Source organism: Paralichthys olivaceus, chromosome 7, assembly GCF_024713975.1.
Source record: "Paralichthys olivaceus isolate ysfri-2021 chromosome 7, ASM2471397v2, whole genome shotgun sequence".
NCBI lineage: Eukaryota > Metazoa > Chordata > Actinopteri > Pleuronectiformes > Paralichthyidae > Paralichthys > Paralichthys olivaceus.
The window spans coordinates 4847457-4872672 of NC_091099.1; the positions used below are offsets into that span (position 1 = coordinate 4847457).

Below are 25216 nucleotides of genomic sequence, written 5' to 3' on the forward strand. Positions count from 1 at the left end.
TCTTTTTGTTCTCGTGAAAAAGCAAAAACAAACCAGAGGGGCACTCAGAGAGCACAAACCTCCGCCGAGGCTCAACAGCCGCCTCGTGAGATGTTGGGTTTCTTTTTATTTGGATCTGTTCCACGCAGTCATAAATGAACAAGCGTGATTGTTTTACATCGAGATCAGATGAAGTATTCTCTGAGAATTCAAAATGTTGAAAAATGCGGATCCACAGAAACCTTTATTGGGTTCTTCATTTTCACGCACCACATCCTTCCTTAACATGTTCAGTAGTTTTTGTGTTGTTCTACTTAGCAACAGACAAACACAGATGACATTTTAAAAAAAAGACTACGGCACAATATTCTGAATTTGCATTGCAATTGCATTTATTTCTCCAATAGATATTCACATTCAGAGCAGTTTCACTACAGCAAAGAAACTATTTCATTTCCACAATCATGAAGGAAATAAATCACAAAGTGAAAATAGAGGACAACAATGTAAAATATATCAGAGAACTTAATCTTTTTTTCATGAAATGAAGTCAAATGATGCATTTTAATGGGCTTTCAATGGGAACAAAAATAATAAAGTTATTTGTGAAAAACAAACCCAAGCTTTTCTCACAGCGTCAGGCTAAAAAAACCAAATGGGCTTCTTTTCTTCAAATTAAATAATAACACTTCTTTTTGTAACACTTAAACAGCAATTCATGCCTCTTAAAGACAAACGCTGAGTCTCACATGCCTTAATGCGACACTTTCTTGTGCTTAAACCGTCAACATAAAAACGTCTCTTCTGTTTTATCTCTTGAAAACAGAACAAAGGAAAGATGGGTGTATACTTGAAAGAATACAGTACTTAACAATCATACTAGCTGCAAGTTTTAAGGAAAAATTGACTGGCCTCACTCGGGGTTCTGTGCAGCGCACAGGAGATCAGATTAATATCACAAAGAGAAGATAATTATTTGACACACTTCTCATGAGCTCATACTGATGTTGGTGGACTGTCAGTCGTGGTAATAAAAACACCTGGGTGTGCAGTGTGCACGTGTCCATCACTCCAGATGAGACATGCATAGTAAAGATGTAGAAACCTTTCAGCTCTATATTTTGAATGTCGTTAGCTACAAGATACGGAAACAGCAAAGATTTCAAATGAAAGATCTCAAAGACAGAGAGAAAACATGAAAGCAACACTAAGCAACTTTTCTTTTATGCTGAAATAGCAGCTCCAATATTAATTTTAGGTTTCACAGATTTGGAATAGGGAGAATAGAGACGCTTCCGTTCACTCCTCACCCTGAACGTCCGCTCTAGGTAACTGTGGGTACGATCTCCTGTGAGAAGTGTGGAAGTGACTGATAGTCGCAGCTTGAGTTATCAGAACCAGCTAGCTCACAGGTGACGCTGAACTGTAGATCAGTCAAAAAGACTTTTGTCGCCAATATTCAGGAAGGAACCTTTAAAAATATCATAAGTTCTGAACAGAGCAGGGTGGGTTTGTTACAGCAGCAGCTCGAGGATCATGAGGAATACCCAGCGTTGAGCTGTGTTTCAGTTAAGTACAAGGGAGATTGATGGGCTTTGTTTTTTCTCTCTATAAAAAAACACTTCATCGCTCAGACAATCTGTTTCATCAGTCAAAAGTCACGTTGCGTTGCTTTAAATCAACTTCTTAAGAGGACCGGGTGAAACCACTGGTTCCGGCTCATCACTTCCTGCACAGGCCACAGCGTACCACCCCACCCGCAGCTCTTTCAGGTCCTCTTTTGTCTGCATGAACAAAGCTCAGAACAACGGGGCTGTTGACAGGCGGAGGTAAAGTGATGCGCCTGTTGGCCTGCCATCTGTGTGGGGATGGGGGCAGGGGGGCTAGTGGGCCGGATGGAAAGGGAGTCTTCCCGTGTGTCATATTTCACCTCCTCACCTAATTCCAGCTACAGTATCGCTCAACAATAACCTCCTTCCTGAGTGAAGGGCCAAAAACCCTCCAGCATCAACGAGAGGGGACCTTTGCCTGCTGCAAAACAAAAGCTTGTTTGATACACGAGAGGGCTCTAACACTTACAGCTCCACTCAGTGAAATGAGTTAGGTTTTCTCTTATGCTCTCCGCTTTGGTGGCTGTGCCCCAAGTCAGATAAGAATAGAAACAATTGGAGGAGAAACAGAGTGGATTTAAAACCAAATCTTCCACCTCGGCATAATAATCATCTGGCTCAACTTGGTATTTGAGTTTGCCTCTAGCTTTCCGAGCTACCACTCATCCATCGCCCTCAGAACAGCAACTTCACTTCACAGAGTCATGGAGATTTTCCGAAGTGTGGATTGGTCGGTAAAAATAGTCTCGGTAATACTTCAATGTTAAGCCTTTTTTCTGGCTCGTAGCTACTCGACCACAGGAACAAAACTCAGGAGGCTTTATGTGGCAGAGGACAAAGACAGTAGTGCCACATAGTAAGGACAAGTCCGACTGCTCCACTCAGTCTCCTCATCCCCTCGTGGTTTTTTTAGAGGTTTGAAAAAAATGTTGATAGATCTCATTTCTGCCGATAAAGTGCATTAGATGAGAATTGGGCAAGAGCTGCAGTATTGGAGAGAGTTTTTTCTCTCCACAACCAAAGTGCTCGCTCATCGTGGGAACTGTCGACTTTCTCTATACATTTTAAGATCTTGACCTTATTACGTTATAATTTGATGATAAAAACTGAACTGAATGGAATAGTAGAATTTAGTCAATTCATTTTTTTGCCAAGGATTTTTATAAAGCACTTATTTGTAACCTTATTTAGATAAGTGCAATAAAAATAAAGTTGTTATTACTATTATTGCTTTACCGCAGTGCTGAGAGGTCAAATTAAAACACGGAACAGAAGACCAGCCGTCACACACAGACGGACTGGTGTAACACCTCTGACTGACACAGCAGAAATGCCGAGAGGAGATTGAGGAACTGTGTGGCAAAGCAGCAGATGACAATAACCATGACGTCTGTGTCTTTCTCGGTGAAACTAATACCATGTTGCTTTAGGGGGGAAAAAAAGTATGCTAGTCAACACCATGATCTGCCTGCAGTCGTGGTGGCTGACGTGATGCAGATATACATCTTGATGTGTGTATGTTTTTTTCTTTTATGCATATGCTGGTGTGTTAGCAACGGCTCCTCGGGCCTTTGACCCTTCAGAAGGAACCAAATACCATGACTCAGCTTCTTCTTCGTGCTCGTGTGTTCCATAAACGGCACAATATATAACGTGTATAGGTGCATTTGGACCTATACATTACACAACAAATCTTGTCAATTTGTTATTTTTTGGTTAGTGAGTAATACTTTAAATTGCTACAGTGCATTTGGAATATGACTTTCTTGGTATTAATCTGATAGTGGTATAAACTCATAAGAGGGAGCAATACTTAGCTAAAATGAAATATGAAAAATAGATATAGAAGCTAAAAACACATGAAGGGGTGATGGGTGTGAAGAGAATACACTGATGATATCTAGTAGTATGTGTACTCCATACAAACTATAATGCTTCACAGCCTTTCTGGCCTTGAGTTGGTTTTGACTGGTCGTAAAATACACACAGACGCTCAGTGAACAGCTAAGACAGAGGTCACAGACACACACTTACACACACATGCACACTCAAAACACGCATATACAATATGTAGATGTCTGAAGAAAGAGTAACGGTAAATGTTTAAATATTAATTAAGCAATTCATTCAAACTGAAAATGTTTGAAATGAAGGAAAGCTGAGAGAGGGGAAAATGTGTGGGAGATGAAAGAAAATATTATAAGCCAGGCTGTCGGGGGGGATTACCTGAGGTGGATTTCGCTGGATTAAAGCTGATGAAGTGCCCAGTGAGACAGAATTATTAGGAATAATAGGATAACTATTCCCTCACATGACAAGAACCTCTTTCTTCTTTCCGTCAGGCTGAACCCGAGGCAACGTGTATGTTTGTCTGTCATTGTGAGAGGGTGAATGCATGCTGGGAAACAGACATGCAGGTTTGATAAACAAACAAGAATCCAGCCTGTAATGTAGCCCTTTTGTTTCACTCTCAATAATATGGTCAAGGCCAATGACAACACGGCTCGGCTGGACTCGTTCTGCAGTGAGAACCCCGTGAACTTTTCCAATAAGTAAACCAGCAGGAGCTGTAGGTGTCAGGCGTGTGGACACAACTGCTGGCGGGCAAAAGACTGTAAAATGCCTGAGAGACTTCACACCACGAGGAGAAGCAGGGGAAGCGTACAATGTGTTCAGTGGTTGGTTGTTTACAGTGTCAATTTTAAAAAAAAGAATCGAGCTTCCACAAACAACCTCCACCTCATCCAACCTGCACCAAAGCTACAATACGCAGTGGACGCTGCATTTCTAGAGAAGTGACTGCAGGTAATAAAACAGGTGTGGATATGCTCCTGACTTTAAGAATAGCACCCTTCATTTAGGGAAACACAACAGAGGCTGAACATGGGCAGTATCGGTTAAAACATAAATAAAAAATCCCTTTCTCATAACGTCTCAGGCATCAAAACAAAATTAACAAAATTAAGATGTTAAGATGTTGCATTATTGGACCATGTGTAATAAATGAGTGTGTGTGTGATAGGGCTGTGTGGAAAGCGAGGTAAAAGTGTTAATCAAACACATATATATGCACAAGCACACACACACACACACACTTACGCATACACACACACACTTACGCATACACACACACACTTACACGCACACGCACACACACACACACACACATAAAATCACTCTCTCACATACCTTGGAGGTCCCCAGTGACATGCTCCCCTTAAATTAAGACAGTTAAAAGTAAAGTTATACTCTATATATAGCAGGTTAATATAACTACACTAGTCTCCGTGGTAACTAGTTTTGAGAGACAGCTAATCTACAGTAGGAGGAAGCAGGTAGGACTGTTGTCGGGAGAGGCCGAATATAATACTACCCAATCTTCTTGTGAGAAGACAGGCTGAGACTAATATACTAGAAGAGTAGTAGGGTGATAGCCATGTGAAGGCTGTAGTGGTCCAGTCGCCGTGGTAACACCGATGTGGGAGCGCCACACTGAGATGAGGGCTGAGGGTTGGGGATCTGGCAGTGAGATGTGTCCATGATCACTCAGGGCTTGAGGGGGATTGGCTGCCAGCTTTCCAGCCCCGTGGCCGGTATCTGCCCGAGACCGAGGTACCTCACGTTCTCTTCCTGGCAACCTCCGCGTCCTGGCACTCGACGGCCGATAGCGCTATCAGCATCTGCGCGGCGTAATACGTGGCCATGATGATGGCGCGCGAATGCGGCACGGGGAAGCAGAACTTGTTGACAGCAATGGTGAGGTCAGAGACCATGAAGAGCATGGCGCCGAGGCAGGCGGACAGCTTGGTCCAGGTCCACAGGTCGTTGGCCAGCTGCAGGCCGGCGATGGCCCTCCAGCCCATGAAGCCGATCAGAGCGATGTAGACGGCCACGAGGTAGGTGAAGGGGCCAGACAGGTAGGGGTACAGCAGCATGTAGCTCAGAGAGGACACAGCAGTGATCACGAGGCCAGCATGTACGTTCACAGGTCTCATCCCGAAGGCAGATGAGTAGAGGATGTGGGTGATGGCAAACATTAGAAGGCCTAGAAGACATATATAAATGATTTAAATATATATATATATATTTATATACAGCCTTGCAAAGAGGTGTCCCATCTATCTGCCCATCGTACAATGAAGCCTTGTGCAAAAGTCATGAAGAGGAGCAACAATCTTGTTCCACCACAGAGCGCCACAGGAAGTCATTCCAGCTTGTGGTAATCGGAAACATATTTCTACATCTATTTTTATGTTTCCATTTATCTAAGGTCTTGGTCTGTACATATTTCTATTCTTGGTTGGAGCAACTGTTACAAACCCAATTTTCCCTGGGGATCAATTAAGTATTTCTAATTCTGATTAAAGCGTGAAGCATGAGATCTGATTTAACGGTAAGCAGCTCACATGATTCATGAGGAATTACAGGATCAATAAGTTATATAAATCAACATGTGGCTCAGGTAATTGTAGTTTTGGCCAGTGTCTTTACTGGTTAGGACATCTTTGTGCTCAAAGTCATTTCTGCGACCTGGGAAAACAAGGATATAACAATAACAAGTCTAAAAGGGCAAAAACATCAGCAGTCACACGATCAAACATCTCGTAAACAAGAGATTCAGTGTGATTCTCAAAAACTCAGAATAGTTTCATTACACAGTAAATACAGTCAAAGTTGAACCATGCAGGAGTTACTGTATGTCTCTAAACCAAGATGGATGTTTAAAACTGTTCGGTGATAACTCTGCTATTTTATTTCCCATGTATGAAACAACCGTATTCATAATCTGTATGATTACCCAACTAATGTTTATTGATATCAACGCTTTCCCAGATTTTGTTATATAATGCCTGATCCTGGAGCCCATCAGCTATCGCCTAATGACGAAGACTTTGAATTCTGGTCTGCTTCTGTGGCTGAACTGCAGCCGGTATGGCCACTCTTATCTGTTAACATGTACTGCAAGCCATTCCGCAGCCCAACCACAGTTAGCGCGGTCTGGGCGTAAGCCAACGTCCAAAATTTTTTGGCTTCCAAGACAGTGCATATTCATGCCAAGCCTCTATCTTCCGTTTGCTGTCGTTTAGTTTCTTTTATCACAGGAGACGAACGTTTCTCCCAGCGATACTTTTTTTATTAGGACTACAGATTCTACACATTCACATGCATAATTAGTTTATAGAGATTACTGTCACATATTACCGATAGCCATGATGACCAACACTACACAAATAAGGCCCAAATGAAAAAAGATGATCCCTTCATCAGATGTAAAATACCCAAGTCCTATAAATGAGATGATTTTTACTAAAGCGGCTCAGTGTGTCAGGTTTCTTCTCACCATGGACAAAGTAGCCCTGCTCCTGCCAGATGAGAAAGGCGTCACCCAGAGCAGAGAAGATGAGGCCAGCCAGGATCTTGCGGGCATTGGAGTGAGCACCAAGGAAGCTGAAGCCGTGCGCCAGCAGAAAGACCCACAGGCAGAAGATGGGCAGACATTTGATCAGGGCGCTGAACCAGGATGGGCTGGAGGTGGGCAGCCACAGGACAAAGTACACACATGTCGCCTTGAAGAACGGCACCAGCTTAGGGCCTTCACTCTTGACCTGGAGGCAGATTAAATATTTACATTATCAGCTGTGACCAGTTTCACTTACAACAAGGTTATTTTATCACATGAGTCCGAACAAAGTGATGTTCTTGACTCTGGAGCGACTCACAGGAAAAACCATATTAACAGTCAGCACTTTGTAGACCTGCTTTATTTCAATTGAACAGTGAGGATCATGTGCTTCCTTATATTTTTTAGATGAATCTTCAGGTTTCCTTTGTGTGGTCACATGTTTACATCGCTATGTCTAACATGCAAGCACTTTCAGGCTGAAGCGAAATTCTGCAGAGACAGCAAGTAGAGAAGGAAATGCAACAACCTTCCACGCTTTTCATTTGACTTCCAGTAACCCTTCACTTTTCATCTTCACTCGCTTCCTGTGATGTTTTATTTCCCCTGCTTCAACCTTGACTCTGTATCTCATGCTCAAGTCTCAGATTTCTTCCTCCCAACTGTGCTAGCAGACATACTTCTTCCTGCCCAAACAGATGAGGCCCAACAGGGTCAAAAACAGAAAAGTTGGAAAGACTTCCCCAGAGTTTTTCTTTGGAATGACTCCACACCTACTGTTCTAAGAATTGCACTGTAAGGCTAGAAGTGATTGAGGGTTCACTAAGAGCGGAGATCACAGGAAGAGAGGGAAGATGAGGATACGACGAAGACTAGGATGGTGCAGCAGGACAAGGGTTGAAAAGACTGGACAAGAGCTGCTACTTGATTCACCGTGTTACAAATTTTTCTGAGCCCAGTTCTCACCCCTCTCCTTAAATATTCTACAGGAAGGTAAAAAGATGCAAACAAAGGGAATATTCAGAAACGCTGGGAACATGGGGAAGGGAAGGTTTTTAGCGGAGAGGGGTCTGTGAGTGAGATGGGGTTACCGGCATTCAGATGACAGCTGGATTCAGGAGTGGACAAGTGAGTCTGTGCGGGAGGGGAGAAGTGAGAGAAAGGAGGAGGTGAGAGAAAACGAGGGGTCACTTTAGTTCATATGGGTTTATGCTCCTGTGGAAGGAGAGGAGAGGGGAAAGGCCGTTGATTGCACAACTGCTCAATAAGATAGCGAGCCAAAATTACAGTACCGGATCAGGAACAGTGTTTGTGTGACCTTAAATCTGCCCCTGCATGCTGTGCCTGATAGGACTAACACACAGCAGGAAAACAGTACGGATTTCACACAAAACATCACAAGCCAATGGGATTTAAGAGTTGAGTTAAAGCACACCTTGAGTGACCGAAACAAACTTTTATCTACACTCCTGATGAAGCCAGAATCTCACTGAACTACAGTATATAGACTCTTTGTGTTATTCAGACTACATTCCTCTGAAATGACTCAGAACTGGTCTAGAATGCGGACACTCTTCATATGCCTTAATTTTCACTCAGATCTGGGTTTTTATTTATCATTAATCTTTATTTCTTGAAACCTAAATGTCTTTTCCTTTATTATCGATCCAAGATGTTGGGACTGTGGGTGGAATGGAGGGGGGGGGGGTGTAATACCTTCTTTTTTATTTTCTTTCTCTTTCCGTTGAAGAAGTAACTACTGTAAGGAATCAGACTAAATGTAATAAAGAGTAAAACAGACGCTCTGGGGGTTTGGTAAATGAATAAACAGTATTTACTGATGTTACTTTGCTTCTCTATATTTTAAAGAGCTTCATTTCTCACATCAATGGTGCTACACAAGTTGAGACCATGACTTATTTCTGACACTGTATAATTGTGTATTTAATTACTTATTAACTGTATTTTTTTTTAAATAAGGGCAGCTTCAGATATTTTTAGCTTCCTGCCATAGCAGTAAACGAAGGGTGATTCCCACCATTAGTGTCTAAAATTAGACTTGCTTTCATGTCCATTTAAGACACACTCAGATCCACGTAGCATTATAGCCGAGTGCCTAATGACCTCTTGTCTCCATGATGTGCTTTGCCTGGTCATCATAAAAACAAATGGAGACAAAAATAAAGATTAAATCAAGTGTGCTGAGTCTCTGTATTTCCATTACGGTCAAATGCTGTGCCATCAGGAGACATCCCTGGCAGCACTTTCTTTTTCCAGTCACTGGTGGCTACTTGAACACAGGACACATGAAAACACAACATGATTCTGTTCCGCAGTCGGGATTCAAGAACGCCAGCGAGCATTTTCGTTGCACACATAAGGGGAATTTATTCTCTAGTGAAATGGAACACTTGAGATCTGCAGGTCGAGACGCAACGATCACGGTTTGATGTGTGTGTCATCTGAGTTCAGAAAAAGGCTCCGATGGTGAAGACAGAGTCCAGGGGGAAGTTAGAAATTCCCATAACCTCTGGTCCCATTCATGTAAGTGTTTCCCTTTCCATTGTTTTCCATAAACACCGTGTATCTAAACAATAATAGGGCTACAAGGAGAGAGACAATCATAAAATAGCATAAGGAAACAGCCGAGCAGCACAGCATACAAAGGCTACCCTAGGAAATCTTCCTGTAAATCATTAGAGGCCATGTGCTCCAATTTAGTTTCATGTTTAATAAAGGAAAGAATTAAGATAACGACTGGTGTCAGCACTGTTTTTGTCAAATCACCTTTCATAAGTGATATAATTATTCTCCTCTGATACACGGCTCCCTATCCCATTTAAGCTAATCAACTTTTTCCATCAAGAAGACGTAATTGCCTGCTGGAATTCATAAGCTGGTCGACAGTGGACATGATTTTTATTTCTCTGAGGCTCAGGCCAAGCTTTGCCATTCATTTTCTCATATCTAAATGAGAGTGTTGAGGTCTTGCGGGACGCTTTTGTCTCCGCTGTAACCAACTCATTGGTTCGTCTGCATGGACCCTGTAGATTCCAGCGTGACAGCCGGCTGTCGCCACTGTTCAAATACAGAGCGTGTTGCATCATTTGAGAGGCATATGTAATGGATTACTGTTTTCTGAATGAGCCGTCTGAATGATCACATTATAAATACTGGCTGTTAGCAAAAGTGCTGTGGCCAACGACAGAGTCCAAAAGAATAATAACGTTAATGATCAACTGTATCTTCATGGTGTTTTTTTTGTTTTCTGGGAATGAACAGAATCAATTTACCTCCTTTTTTGTAAGTGGCCGGTTATTCAAAGACAAACACACAATAGTATCGAATAAATCATTGTTAGAAATCTGTAATTATGAAGCACAGAGATGCAGCATTTCTTCTTATTCTCTTATTCTCGCATTATTTGGAAAAAATCTGCAAATTGATTGTACACTGCTAGAAGCGTAATAATTGCAAACCTTTTGCAGGTTGAAATAATAATTGCAATGTTATCCTAACTATGCAACAGAGCTCACATACTCATCTGCTTTAATACCCTTAATATTTCCAATTTATTGTTTGTTTTTATATGTATTTAACAGACAGCAACGTGTCTACTTATCTGTGAGTTATTTAGACCACTGGGATGCTTAATTTCATTAATTACAATAAGAGGTTTTTAATTGAATTGAAGTGTTGTAACTATCAGCATATTATTTGAGCCAGAACTCATCTTATAGCCTCAGTCCAGGAAGGAACAAGCAGCAGTTGGTCACTAATCCTTCTACACGAACAAAATGGTGCATTCAAGCACAGGGACGACATTCATTCAGACCGTCCTGAGAAATATGAAAGCAGAGTGTCGCAACACGATACACGGAAACACATTAAAAACCTGTAAGTCTTGTGTACTTCATTTAGCAGAGGTGAACTGTAACATAAGTACGATCCTGGCAGGGACAGCTGGCATGTGAGTCATATGACTATGTTATTTCTATGTAGCATCACAAATACACACACACACACACACACACACACACACACACACACACACACTGTTTTCCTTCCATCTTACAGCTGCTTTAACTCCAAAGATAACTCGAGGTCAGTTTGGGACAACACAGTACAGTGCAGCACTATAAAGATAAATTAATTATTTCGACAAAACATTAAACCTCATGCAACATAATCATTGATCTGCTTCACGTAAATGTGCCTGTTAATAATGTAGTAAGATAGAGTGCCATAAAACACACACTTGGGTCAATGTGTGACAGTCAGATGCTCCTACAGTTGCATGAATAAATCCAGAAAGCAAAGTGAAGCCCCCGCTGTACCTCTGGGCTACAAGTGCAAAAGTTCAAAAGAATACATATCCTAGATATATATATGCTAGACTGAGACTTAATGTCCTCACTGGCTCATTCTGCTTCATGTGTAAAGGGCAAAAGTTGATAAATTTGCCTTGAGCACAGTTATGTGTTCACCAGGCGACATGAAGTGTGGCCGTGTTAATTAAAACCTTTAGAGTGAAAGGTTAAGCACATGCAGCTGCTTTGTATTTAAATGTAACAGGAGATTTACAGTAGAGCTTGTCTAAGTTATTGTAGGACGACAATATGAGCTTTTAAAAGACATATCAGTATTGTATTGTTATGTCTAACTCTCTAATGGGGTAATTATTGTGGGTTATTATTATTATTATCATATATACTTTAATATATTGTAATTTAACAACAGAGACAGAGTGTGGACGCACATACTCGACATCCACTGACATGTTTTAGTTATTATTAAGAACCTCAGCTACACAAATTAGATACATTTAAGAGAATACGACCTTACATGTTTTGGTTGATGGTTAATTATTATGATCGCAAATTGGATATGATTACACTTTGGAAAGAAACAAATATGTGTCCAAATACACGCTATTCTACAGGGTGTTTTTCCCCTCTACATTCTTTTGTGCCTTAATTTATAGAAGCTAGACAACCCAAGGACTTGCACGGCCTCGCAAGCACTAAGGCAACCAGTATGTGTGGCGGGCATTTCACCGCACAGTCTCCTTCCAGAGTCACATGGGCCACACATCAGGGTTTACTACAGGCCAGGTTACACCACACCGTCCTTTATGGCCCCTGCAAATGGGGTAAAATGTCATAGCAGAGTAAGAGGATGCCAGAGCAGGATGATTTATTCATGTATAGCTGTGATAAATATTATTTTTATTTTGCAGTGGCACTGTTGCAGCTGAATGCATGAGCTAAACTTTAGAGCGCATGCTGCAAAAAGAGGTTTTGACAAGAAAGGCATCCATGCACAGCAGCAGCAGCAGCAGCAGCAGACCAGGGTTTGGCGCATGCGTTACTGGAGGCTGCAGGAAAGAGAGGGGGGGAAACAGACCCAAAAAAAAAAGGGTCGTCACATGACAGGTTTTCTTTTTTGTCTGGGAGCCGCTTTTAGAAATGTGTGGAAACATCTTTCAGTGCATGGAATGTGGATGAAGGAGCAGCGTGACAACATGTGAAGAAAACTGCTGCATGGTGGGAAAAAAAAAAAAAAAAGTTCCTGCTTTGTTTGTTTCCTTGAACACACACACACACGCACACAACACACACACACACACACACACGGATGCTCACTGTGACACAAAGACACGCAGGAGGCAGACAGTGGTGTGGGTGCACGAGCACACCTGGTTTCAAATCCAGCAAAACAACCGCACATTGTTATTTACTCGTTATTGAAAGATGAGCTAAGCAAAGTGAGACATGCTAAGCTATGAATGACGACGCTAATGACACAATTAGGAGGCACACACACACACACACACACACACACACACACACACACACACACACACACACACTCACACTCACAGGGACAGAGGCGTTCATGACAAAGACTGACGGGGAAGTGTTGTTATCATGAAGCTAAACTAGCTGCTGATGTTATTCCTGTTTAATTAACCCGTCGAAACGCTTGGAGCGGTGTCGAGAAGCTAGCAGCTAGCCTACTCACCACGGTTACCGGAGAAACCATGTCTCCCTCGCTGCTGTCAGTCGGTGTGCAGGCTGGACGTGGTTCGGGTCTCCCCCCCTGTTCGCTTCGAGCTGGGTCGGGGGATGCCGATTGTTTTTGTCGTCCCTCCGGTGGGCGGGGCGACATCTGGCAGACGGCGAAGAGAGCAGCCAATAGCGAGGGAAGAGCTTCCGCCGGGGGCCAATCGGAGCAGAGAATGGCAGTGACAGGGGGCGGGCCGGAGAGGCAAGGGACGCCCTGATAGGAGGAGCCGGTTTGCTGTTTACATATCAGAGCAGATGGCCTTTATTTACATTTTACTGACATGGAGCTCGGTGGGGACGTTCAGCTGCAGAGATTATTATTATTATTTTTACCAGTAGTATTGTCACATCAAATCAAATGTACCTGATTGTTTACATGGGGGGATTTGTCTTAGGCCAACATGTTACAGCAGCAGCAGAACAGTCCACAAGGACATGTCATGTAAGACCCAGGATAATAATGCAGAATACAAGTGAGTTGACTGTTGCACCTGCCCTAAAAAAGACAAAACACTAAAATAGAATCAATTATACTTTGGGTCCCCATGGGGAATTTTGTGTTTGGCCAAAATGCAGAACAGTCTATTGTGTAACAAACAACAAAAAAACAGAAGGACATATGGTGTTAGACCCAGAATAAAAAAGAGTTGTTTATTGCAACTGCACTAAAGGCACTTAAAAAGATAAAACACTCAATGAATAGAAAGCACAGAAGATAAAAAGCTGGCATTAAGAGCTAAAAACCAGAGCATAGTAATCGGACAGAGATCACCACAAATATTTCCTCATGAGATCTAAACACTGCTCAGTGTTTTGGATATTTAAGCTTAGATTTAGCATCAAAAACCCTCAAATAAATAGTCCTAATGAACATAATACTACTCAGATTAGATTGTATGTGGTAGCCTTCTTAAAAATTGATATTTACAATCAACCAAAATACAATCGTGTCAATATAATCACATTGTATAGGCTTTTACATGAAAATCTTCTTTGAAATTTTGTATTCATCATTATTTTGTATTTAATTTGTTCTCTCTCACTTATGTGTATGTTGCAGCTGTATTTTATTTGATTAAATCAGCAGGCACATTGTTGACCTTGACATTTTTGTTGTATGTGTTTTTAGAGAAAACATTTTCTCAAACAGATGTATAAAGTAATTAATAAAATTAAAATTAATAAAACCTAGAATAAATTGATTTTGTATCAAGTGCGTAGAAAAAGCAGAACCATGTACACACAGAGAGAAGGGGGCCACACAGTTTTTAAATGCTGATGTCCCACATTTAAACACAACTTGGTAGATGATACAGTATTTTCTCTATTTCTTATTAATTGTTCCAAAATTGGTGGGCTATATGTACTTGTATTTAAAACTATGATGAAATGCTGCATATTTCTATCATTTCCATAAAAGAGACAGTATGTACATGATGTCTCTTGAGTGATTTTACTTCGACAAAGCAGGTCTAGATTTCGATGATAGTCTGCTGCACTTTTGCTCAAACATATTATAAAAAAGAGGCTCTTAACTTTGTGAGGGAGACAGTTTGTGAAATGAGAACATGTAGAACACCATTTATGTTTGACGTGTTTCCTTCCTTGTATCATGTTTCAGACACTCTGCTTTCATACTATATCTTATATAAGATGTTATATTATTCCTATAACTTCAGTAAAAGCTTCACGATAATTACAACCACAACTGCAACCCATACAGAATAGTTTTAAAAAAAAAAGATTGTGATATTGATGAGGAAACAAGAATTTAATTGGCTTCAACAATCGCATCTCTAGTGTTCTACATGAGCATAAAGGCCACAATTGTAGCGCCACCGTGTGGTGTACAAGTGTCGACATTATTTTTCTGAACGGAGGAAAGCGGAAGTTCTAAAAACAAATTCGGTTCATGAGAAAATGAATTAAATTTAAATTTAAAAAAATAAATAAATAAACACGAAGTCAGCAAAAGTTAATCTCTGTCACAGGCGACGATAATCTGACTCATTATTTTATATAGGGTTTATTACTAAGTATTATTCTTTTCTTTTTCGGTAGTATTGAATGTGTGGTCACATTTTCATATATTGAGTGTTTATATTAAAGCAGATAAATGTTTCGCTCATGTTACATTTTTAAATAATGAAATCCGAAATTAAAAATAAATCATAAATCAAGATAGACACCACCCCTCGCTATAGCTATGAATGGACATCGGGTAAGAAAGAGACATATTTAAATATCACACAATAACATAAGAAAATACACATTATTTTAAAACCACAATCATCACGAAAACGAATGTGAGAAATTAAAAAATCTCACTAGAAAGTGATTAAAATTAACCCAAAAGCGAAAATCCTTCTTTCAACGCGGACATCGACATCCTCTCCTTTGATTGGGTATTTATTTATAAGTATTACATTTTAAATAAGAGTCATCTATTTCGGATTAAAATCTCTAACAGCAGTTTTAACTTTGAAAAGACGTCGACGTATATTTGACTCACCGGAAGTCGTGGAGGCTGAAGTCCATCACTTCCGTTATTATCTCTGATCCCTTTAACATGTCGGTCTGTAGTTTGGCTTCTATTAAACCACCGGTGACACTTATGGCGGAGTTTTTACTGTTTTTCCTCCATCGGGCTTAAACACCACAGCTCCTCTGATGGACCCGGGCTCAGCGCGACGTGTTACACCGGCACAAAGTTCTTTTAGGCTCCTGGGTCGGTTTTTGCTAGTAAACGTTAGATTAGCTAACTCGGCTAGCATGTGCTAACCTCGGCTGATAAAGTGAAGTGTCGTTGACTGTCCGGTTCACACACTTCATCCTCTTCTTCTCACCATGTGTTGATTTTGACCCAGGGTTTTCTTTCTTTCTTTCTTTCTTCTCCTCCATCTACTCGAGTGCTGGTTGTTTAATTAAACCCTGCGCTGGTGGACGGGGGTCTGTTAGCTTCATGCTAACGGTTTCAGCTGCTGCTGTGAGTTCTGCTCGCTTCGCCTCAGACACTTAGCTTTCCTGCCCTGCGGACATGATGGATTTCGACAACATATTGGACATCGCTTCGCAAAACCAGGGACTCAGCAACGTCCAGGTATGAATGTGTGACGACTGACACTCTCAGGTACCCGAGGGCCAGATGGCAAAATGGAGATTTGTGGTCAGACTTGAAAGCACTCAAATGCCAGCTCATCCGTCACCGAGGAGCTGATAATGCGGCTAGCTGCTAACCTCCACCCATCGTGACACTGCATGCTAGGTAGTGAAGACGAGTAGTCTGCCTGCCACGTTTCTACTGAAAGGAATCAGATAATTCCTGTTAGAAACCGTCCCTCAATAAGTGTCTGTGAACTGTAAACAACACAGAGAAGCGTGTAACTGCTCCATATTCAATAAATCTGTGTCTGTCTCCCTTTCAGCAGAAGAGATACAGTTTGCAAGCTGGACCACCGAAAAAGGACCCGAAGTCGAGAGGCGTAAACCCCGCTGCTGTGCAGGCGCTTCTGAAGAAGCAGCAAATTGATACCAAGAAGAAAGGTGACAATGACAACGATGTTGGATAAACATGATGTACGCAATTTATGATAAATTCATCCTTTAACGTTCTACTTTCCCCCCAGAAATTCAAATGAAGAAGGAGAAGGAGAAACTAAACGCCAAGAGGGTTGAGTTGAAGTCGGACCGCAAAGCAAGAGCGATGGCTTCCAGAACTAAGGACAATTTTAAAGGCTACAATGGCATCCCGATGGTTGAGTTGCCAAAGAAACGGAGATCCAAACACGATATGGAGGATGAAAAATCAATGGATGGACAAGGATTTAGGAATGACTCAGTTGACCCAGAGGACGATGAGGATAACTATGAGTATGAACAGACGGATTCAGAGCCAGAGCCTGAGCCGGAGCCGCTGAGACCAGTGAAACCCACAGCTGTGAGTCGGGGTAGCAGTGGTAGTAGTAGCAGCAGCAGCAAGTCCTCCTTGAAAAAACCCAAGTCTGCTCCACCTCCATTGAACTTTGCAGACTTACTCAAGTTGGCAGAGAAGAAGCAGTTTGAGCCAGTTGATCTAAAACCTAAGGCATCGAAAAAAGAAGAGCGGCTACGCACAGCTGAAGAGATAAGGGAACTAGAGATGGAGCGCAAGGCCAAGAGACCGGAGAAAAACAGAGACTCAAAAGGTGAGAGAGAGAGAGACGGCAAGTCTCAATCTGGCTCCAGTTCAACAAGGACAAGTACTTTAGAGAAGGAGCAGAAGAACTGCAAACCACAAAAGAACTCATTAGAAAAACAAAGTCTGCCCTGTGGGTCAGGGAAGAAGTTGCAAAGCGACAGAGGCCACTCGTCTTCTAAGTCCTCTGTTAGAGACAGAGAGAGAGACAGACCCAAAACATCCCACAGTGATAGAGACAGATCCAAGACTAGTTTGAGTTCATCTGGTGCCACAAACACTAAAGTTGTTTCAAAAACTTCTTCTCAGGGTTTAACCAAACAAGGGCCCCCCAAGCCCACATCTAGCCACAAATCCAGCACCTCAAGTGACCTTAGAAAAGAAAGCACGTCATCACTTCAAGGAAGAGCTTCAGGTATTCCAGGGACCAGACCTTCTGGTACAGCTTTAACAGGCCTAAAATCTCAACAAGGGTCCTCCCAGCAGACCAGGCCCAGTCAGGGTAGCTCCATGAAGCAGGGGGCCGCAGTTGGAGGCCACAGGTCCGGAAAGGGAGAACCTATAAGGACTGGAATTAATTCTGCAGTAAAATCAAACGGTAATTCAGTGATGAGGAATTCATCGGGCGGCCCTCCTAAGGCAGGGAGCCAACCTCAGCAAAGGCCTGGAGGCACATTCCAGACAAAAGGTGGTGCTCCACAAGCCAGGCCTGGTAGTAGTGGTGTGCTGGGTCACCCTGGAGGTAATGCATACCGACCTCCGGGGCCTGGAAGCGGTCGACCTGGTAGTGGGGGACCAGTACCTGGACGCTCGACAGGTATGATGGGATCAGGACCTGGGAGACCAAAGTGCACTGTGGTGTCGGAGACCATTTCATCCAAGAATTTTGGTGGACCCAGACCAGGAGTCCCTCCTCGGCCAGGCATGCCACAGAGACCTGGCATGCCGCCCAGACCTATGATGAACAGACCTATGATGAACAGACCACCAGGTAATAACCGGGGAAACAATAATGCTATGACGTTGCTAACCCTGAGCAAGTGGTAACAGTCAGTTGTACTGCACATTTCAGGACAGCATTACAAGTTGCCAAAATTAAGACAGACAGAGCTGCTGATATGAATAAAACAGACAATAGCAGTAATTCTGAAATTAAAATAACATTTAAATCCAGGTCATACGGATACAGCAAACTGAAGGATGTAAGGACACATGTGAAATACAGACAAAGATTGACTGAGGAAAATTTGCCTTTTTTTTAAGTGTGTTAGGATCAAAGCAATGCAGTCGATGTGGCAAGAGCTCATGGTCACAGCTCAAAATGAGACTTCCTATACCAGTCAGCAAGTTCCTACTTCTTCATATTTGGTTCATGGTTGCAACCAGAGTGACTAAATAGAGTATTTATAACTCTAGTATCACAAGGAGTGAGACCTAACATCATCAAATAATACACGTTAACATCAAGTATGTTTTAGTACAGAAGGTTTCAAAATGCAGGACATATTAACACAGTCTAAATGTAAACAGTCCTCTGGAGAGAAGCTGCTATTACTTTTTAATATAAATGTGAAAACTAAGGTTCTCACTACAGTTAAATCAGGTTCATTTAGTGTTAAAATGAATACGGTGGCACAATGAATACAATATCATATACGTGTAAAATAAAGCTTTTAAAAGATTTTCCAATTTGTTTGAAACAACACAGTCAGTTTAACAGGGCAAAGAGTTTGTTTGTCAAAGTGAATGAAGCGTTTCAGCAGCACTCTGCAGTCTTTGTCATTAATCCTGGGTCAGAGAACGTTCGTAGATAAACCACACATGATTTCAGTCATTGACATTCTACCAAAAACAAACTGACTCTTGTCAATAATATAAAATGGCGTTATGAAATGGCCACAGCAGAAATGTAGTAATACCAAATCATAACATTTAAAAGAGTTTATGTTGCCTCATAGAAACTTAAGACAGTCCCCACCATCTGATACAAAACACAATGATGGATGATGGATTCCATACGGTTGTCAGTGATGAATTGAAAAAACATAATTATTGACATCATCCAGATGTTAAAGACTAGAAATGGGAGAATGTGAAATTACGTGTATTTAAGGACCTGCCAATTTTATAAATATAGACAGTGGCCTAAAATTGAATCCTGTGGAATGCCGTTCATCTCTGCACATGATTCAATTGCCTGCTGTTCAGTGTTTGAGTCCATCCCAGTATCTTTTAATCATTTTTTAAATGTTAAAATTCAACTCCTGAATCAAGACCAAACATCTACTTCATGGAATATTGGTTGTGGCAAAAATACAAATCCAGTACCTCATATTTTAAATATGAAATTCTGTCCTCCAGGTACCATGTTGCCACCTATCACATCTGCCTATAAGAGAAAATACGAAGATGAGGAAGACGAGTACGACTCAGAAATGGACGATTTTATTGATGACGAAGGCAACGAACCAGAGGAAATTTCCAGGCACATAAAGGAGATTTTTGGATATGATCGAAACAAGTAGGTGTCGTTTTGACATATTTTGATATAATTCAATTAAAATTCTATATGAAAAACTAACATTTGCTTTTAACATCTCAGATACAAGGATGAGAGTGACTATGCCCTTAAATTTATGGAGAGCAGCTGGAAAGATATGCAGAAAGAAGAGGCCAGGAGGTAAGATGACAATAAACCGAACCTCACATGCCTAAACACCACATAGAAGCTTTCTGTCCGGAATATTTATTTTACCTACTGCTTGTAATTTGATCTTTTCCTTGTTTTCCTTAGCCTGAAAATGGCTGTGTTAGAAGATCTGGAGGAGGAGAAAAAAGAACAAGAGGAGCTGAAAAGGAAAAACACAAAGAGACCAAAAAAGAACTGAAGTCCTTGAATAAATGAATTATTAAAAGAAGCCTGTGTATCTGGAAACATGGAGCAATAGGTCTGCCATCTTAACTCATCAAGCCTTGAGATTGTTTACACCCTGGCGTCCATTGCTTTATGTCTGGTTTTCTCTTGTTTGGACAAAAACCTGAGTGACATTGCCTCCAGAGGAAAAGAGAAAAATTGTATGTATAGACAACCTGACAGGCTGAAGGTCGGGAGGTCCTACGCACAAATCAGTCAACCATTAGGTTGTTGGGATATCATGAAAAGTTCTCAAATGTTTCCCTGTTGCATTATTTATTAAGCAGGGTTCATTCCTAAAAGGATCTAAGCTGCAAAGAGAAGAATTGATATGGAAGTGTGTGATCTTTGTTTTTCTAAAAGACTAACGATGGCATTGAATGCCAAGCGGTGTTGATTTGCTATTTTTGAGCAAAAAGACGTTGCATATTTTTCCAGGTTAACTTTGATGGTAAAGTCAATTTGAATATGCAGAAAACCACTGAACGTGTTTGTTTCTCTTTAAAAGGATTTGATCACGAGGAAACGGCTGCATCGTGGGTTTTATTTAAACGTCTTAAGTTTTACATCAATGTTATCTCAGAAAATATATAAAGAATTTAGATTCTACAGAAAATATCACTTTGAGAAAATTGTATTTTTGTAGTTTTCCGTGAAAGCAATGAAATCTTTTCTCCATATATATACATACATATATATATATAACGTGTGGATTATTGTTTAACATGACTTTTTAAAAGTTATTGATTTTCTTGAAATAAACTTGAAAACTGATCTGATGACAGCAGTGACGTCAGCTTCGCTCTGTGTCGTCACGAGGTGTCGTCACGAGTTGTCGTCCCTCTGGACTCGCCGTACCTGACGCACGGAGTGGGCGGGGTCTGCCTCCTCACGTCTCGGCTGCTCCTGGAGTTTGCGGAAGTAGTCGCAGCTGGAGTCGGAGCGAAGCGTGAGGAGGAGAAGTGTCTCCTGACAGAACCGGGCTCTGTGGTTTGGGTCTTCACCGGAGCAGATGGACCTCAGCTCAGGGAACTTACAGCGGATCCTCTCGAAGGTAGATGATCGGTCACAGCTTCGCTCCGGAGAGAGCTTTGGTGTTTTCAAGGGAAGCTAGTTTAGCCTGTTAGCAGCTGTTAGCTTCCACTTAACTGGCTGAACCAGCTGTGTCACTTCACTGACTCTGGAAACAACACGTATCATCGAGCAGCTCACAGGTTCCAGTGTTGAATGTAAACACTGGGCTGTTTACAGCCGTGTTCTATAAAGTGATCACTAAAGGAATTATGGGATTATATGTATATAATGTATATGTATATAATATATGTATATACAAACTTTTGTCACATTGTCTTTGAGTGACTGCTTTCCAAATGCTCCTGAATATTTATTTATATGAAAGTTTATTTCATTAATTGACCAAACAAAACTTTATTGAATGAAAAGGAGCAGAAGGAAGATGGTTCTTATATAATATGCTCTGCAAACCCTTATCTTCCAGTGTAGCTGCTGTAGCATTTACCATCATTGAGTCTTCGACTGGTCCTGAGTTGCTAAATAAAACCAGAATGAGTTGCTCATCTACAGACGTGTCTTCTCCCCCCACTCCCCTGATAAACAGTACAAATTCCACGATGTTGCTGTTGAGGAGCTGCAGAAAATCCATCGAATCTATCCGGGGATGAAACCTTCCACCGGCACATACAGTGAGTTTCTCTCTATCCCACCTCTGCTCTCATACACGTCAGATTTGTATTTGGTCTCACTGCTCCTCTGGTCACTTTCAGCATTCAGTGACAGCACCCAGAAAGATCTGCTGAGATTAGTCGGCAACATCCCCGTCCAGTACGATGGTGAGTCTGACCTCTGAATGTGATGAGAAATAACACTGTGAGTATGTGACTGTGGGGGTCAACGTCAATATGATGTTGGTGCTGTCTTTATCCCACAGGCCGCTCCTACAACTTCCCCATTCAGCTGTGGCTCATAGACTCGTTCCCCTTCACTCCTCCCATCTGCCTCCTGAGACCGACCAATAACATGGTCGTCAGAGAGGGCAAGCACGTTGATGCCAAGGGACGCATTCATCTGCCGGGGCTACGCAACTGGGATCATGTAGGGCTCGATATTCACTCGATCCATCTTTTAACCTCATACAGAGAGGGTGACCTCATCAGGTCCGCTGCTGTTTTAAATTGTTTTTGTTTTAAACAGCCCAAGTCGTCCGTGGTGGCTCTTCTGACTGAGATGATCGCCAAGTTCGAGGAGGATCCTCCGCTGTCCTCGAAGAGCACAGGAGAAAACAAAGACCCCCACGAGCTCCTGGCATTCGTCTCTAACCTCCAGATCAATGATGGTGCTTCACTTCATGTGCAGCTTTCTAATTGATAATCAATTATCAAATTTCTATCAGTAGCTTAACTCGTGTCCATTCCAGGTGGAAGCAGACATCACAACCAACAGATCAACAAAGTCTCAGTTATCGGGGGAGGAGATTTAGGAATGGCTTCTGTGATGAGTATTTTGGCGAAGGTAAAAAAAACCGTTTTCTATTTTTGTTCAGGCGTGACACATCGTCTCCGCTTGAATTAAAATGTCAGACTCATGAATTCCAATGCTAACAGCTCATCTTCCCTTTAATTTACAGTGTAAAGTGGATAAACTGGTTTTCATTGATGTCGCTGACAGTTCTACCAAGGGAGGCAGCACAGACCTTGAGATTTTCACTCTGCCAAACGTTGAGATTTCCAGAGGTACGTCACTTTCTGCACTGTCACACAAATGCCTCTTGGCTGAGATATCACTGACGACAGATCGTCTTACAGGTAACTGGATGACATTATGTAGACTGTCGGGAATGACCCGCCTCTATGACTCAAGCCTAACCAGCTGCTGTTCTGATCCTGAGCGTCGACTTGTCGATGATAAGAAAGAAACAAGCGTCCATTAGGGATCAAATGAGAGTCAACACAGTGTCTGATGCTAGAAACATAAATGCTTCAAGCTTCTGCAAGTTCTTTGCTAGGTCTGCTAAATGTTTGCAGGAGTGAACTCCCGATGACTCTCCTCTCCTCTGCCAGATTTCTCGGCCTCCGCAGGCTCCACAGTCATCGTGTTGACGGCAAATGCATGGAGCAGTGAGCAATCCTATCTGAGTTTGGTTCAGATGAACGTGGACTTATACAGAGGAATCATCCCAAACCTGGCACGACTCAGTCCCAACGCCGTGATGCTCATCGCTTCCCAACCAGGTGAGAAGCCAAAGACTGACCTCTCTGCTTCTTGACCTTTTTATTCACTCAACTCGTCTCCCTCTTTGCTCCACCTGCAGTGGACATCATGACCCACGTCGCCTGGAGACAGAGTAGCTTACCTCCGACACGGGTGATTGGCGCAGGGTGCAACCTGGACTCAGAGAGACTCATTCACATCCTGGATATAAACCTTAATACCCACAAACCAGCCTGGGTCATAGGAGAACTGTCGGACAACAAAGGTGAGCCAGAGAGGACCCATTAAATATTGACACGCACTGTCACTTGAATCATCTCGGTGAATGCTCGGCAACTCTTCCATTGATTGCCCCACATCTTTTCGTGTGTGATCACCCTCATCTGCCCTTTTCTTTGCACAAGCAGTAATGCTGCACGACCTGCTCCTCGAGTGTGTTCTTTGTATTCTCTCATCAAGGCCAGTTGCCCAAGTGACGCACACGACTGAGCTTTGTGTTTTTGTCCTGCAGTTGCTGTGATGAGTAACACTAGGCTGAGCTCCAGCGTGCAGCCAGAGATCGCCCCGGGGTCCAGCTCTACCAAACCATTGTTAGACAGGTGCGGACACGATTGAGTAAAACCGCGAGTAGGAGACGGATTTAGATTGTGTAATCTGGTGTTTTGAAGATTTTGTGACACAGGTGCTGTTATAGGAATTTAGTGAAGTGGATGGGATGAGAAAATGTAAGAACACAGAGGCCTCTGATTGATTCACCGGTTCAATATTGTTTTTGTCTTCTGATTGAGTTTAGAAGTAAATCATTTTTTCTTTTGCAGAGCGTTTGAGCTCATGAAGAATCGAGGCCAGCGGTCGTGGTCGGTGGGTCTGTCCATCGCGGACATCACAAACAGTGTCTTGACAAATGCAATGAAGACCCACTCTGTGTCCACATTGGCTCAGGTATCATCATCAAGAGTAAAAGCATCAAGTGCACCGTCAACCCTCTCTTCCACTGGTTCATCCGTGTGTTCTGTTTGCTTTAGGGCTGGGGTGGTATAGGTGCGGAGGTGTTCCTCAGCCTGCCGTGCATCATGGGATCGAACGGCTCCACGCGTCTGGCCGGAGTGTCGCTGGGAAAAGAAGAAGACGAGAAACTCAGAAGCAGCGTCACCTCCCTTTCTAATCTCATGAGTCAGCTCCGGATGTGATGATTCTCTAAGTTTGTGGCTTTGATGATCATTGCGGGAGTAGCTGCTACCTATGAAGTTATAGACAGAAGTTCTGTCTTATATAAAAACGTGCAATCTAACAACACAATTTGTTTTTTTATCGTCCCTTGTCACTGTGTATTAAATGTGGGGAAAAACAGTGCACAATGTACAGAATGTATTTTTGTATTGCAATTTACCAGCACAAAGAGAAGTTACTAATTTTGTCTCATCGAACATTTGGAACGCTGCATGAATGCACTGATATATATTTTTAAACTCTTAAATTCCTTATACTCGTGACTTAAAAATAATTTTTTGTCACTAACTGCTAAAGTTTTGTATGATAATTTAATTTTTAAATTCATTCTTCTGGAGAAAATCAAGGTGTGGGTAAATAAAGTATCAATGTATATGTTATGCAGTATGATGCTGGTAACAGGTTTTGAATTTTAATGGCCTCATTTGTCACCTAAGTGCTGTTTCCACATTTAATTACAAGATGAAAAAGCTTTTAAAATGCCTTAATATTTAAAATGGCTTTTCTTACTTTTGTCTACTTTGTGTAAATCGATACCTAAGATATGTACATGAAGGAAAATTACCTGATTATGTGGGTGTGCAATAAAATAAGTATCTGAAACCACATATG

General features: G+C 41.9%; 3 protein-coding genes across 4 annotated transcripts; 2 read left to right on the forward strand and 1 right to left on the reverse strand.

Moving 5' to 3' along the window:
* Positions 1-346: 346 nt before the first annotated feature.
* On the reverse strand, positions 347-13171 carry tmem86a (transmembrane protein 86A). Its single transcript, XM_020102143.2, has 3 exons — positions 13015-13171; positions 6931-7195; positions 347-5634 (listed from the first exon to the last, which is right to left on the reverse strand). The coding sequence occupies exons 1-3, from the start codon at positions 13159-13161 to the stop codon at positions 5207-5209; spliced, it is 840 nt and encodes a 279-aa protein (XP_019957702.1). The 5' UTR covers positions 13162-13171; the 3' UTR covers positions 347-5206.
* A 2277-nt stretch (positions 13172-15448) lies between these two features.
* spty2d1 (SPT2 chromatin protein domain containing 1) lies at positions 15449-20930 on the forward strand. Of its 2 annotated transcripts, none has more exons than XM_020102139.2 (6): positions 15449-16158; positions 16484-16601; positions 16685-18223; positions 19594-19753; positions 19835-19912; positions 20027-20930. In XM_020102139.2, exons 1-6 carry the CDS (start codon positions 16096-16098, stop codon positions 20118-20120), a joined length of 2052 nt encoding a protein of 683 aa, XP_019957698.2. In that variant the 5' UTR covers positions 15449-16095; the 3' UTR covers positions 20121-20930. The 2 variants fall into 2 exon arrangements, with proteins under 2 accessions (XP_019957698.2, XP_019957700.2); XM_020102141.2 differs by having other exon boundaries at positions 15581-16158; positions 16487-16601.
* Positions 20922-25210, forward strand: uevld (UEV and lactate/malate dehyrogenase domains). Its single transcript, XM_020102142.2, has 12 exons — positions 20922-21200; positions 21765-21849; positions 21931-21996; positions 22095-22258; positions 22358-22499; positions 22581-22675; positions 22791-22896; positions 23224-23394; positions 23475-23639; positions 23886-23973; positions 24193-24316; positions 24400-25210. Exons 1-12 carry the CDS (start codon positions 21159-21161, stop codon positions 24562-24564), a joined length of 1413 nt encoding a protein of 470 aa, XP_019957701.2. The 5' UTR covers positions 20922-21158; the 3' UTR covers positions 24565-25210.
* Positions 25211-25216: the final 6 nt, after the last annotated feature.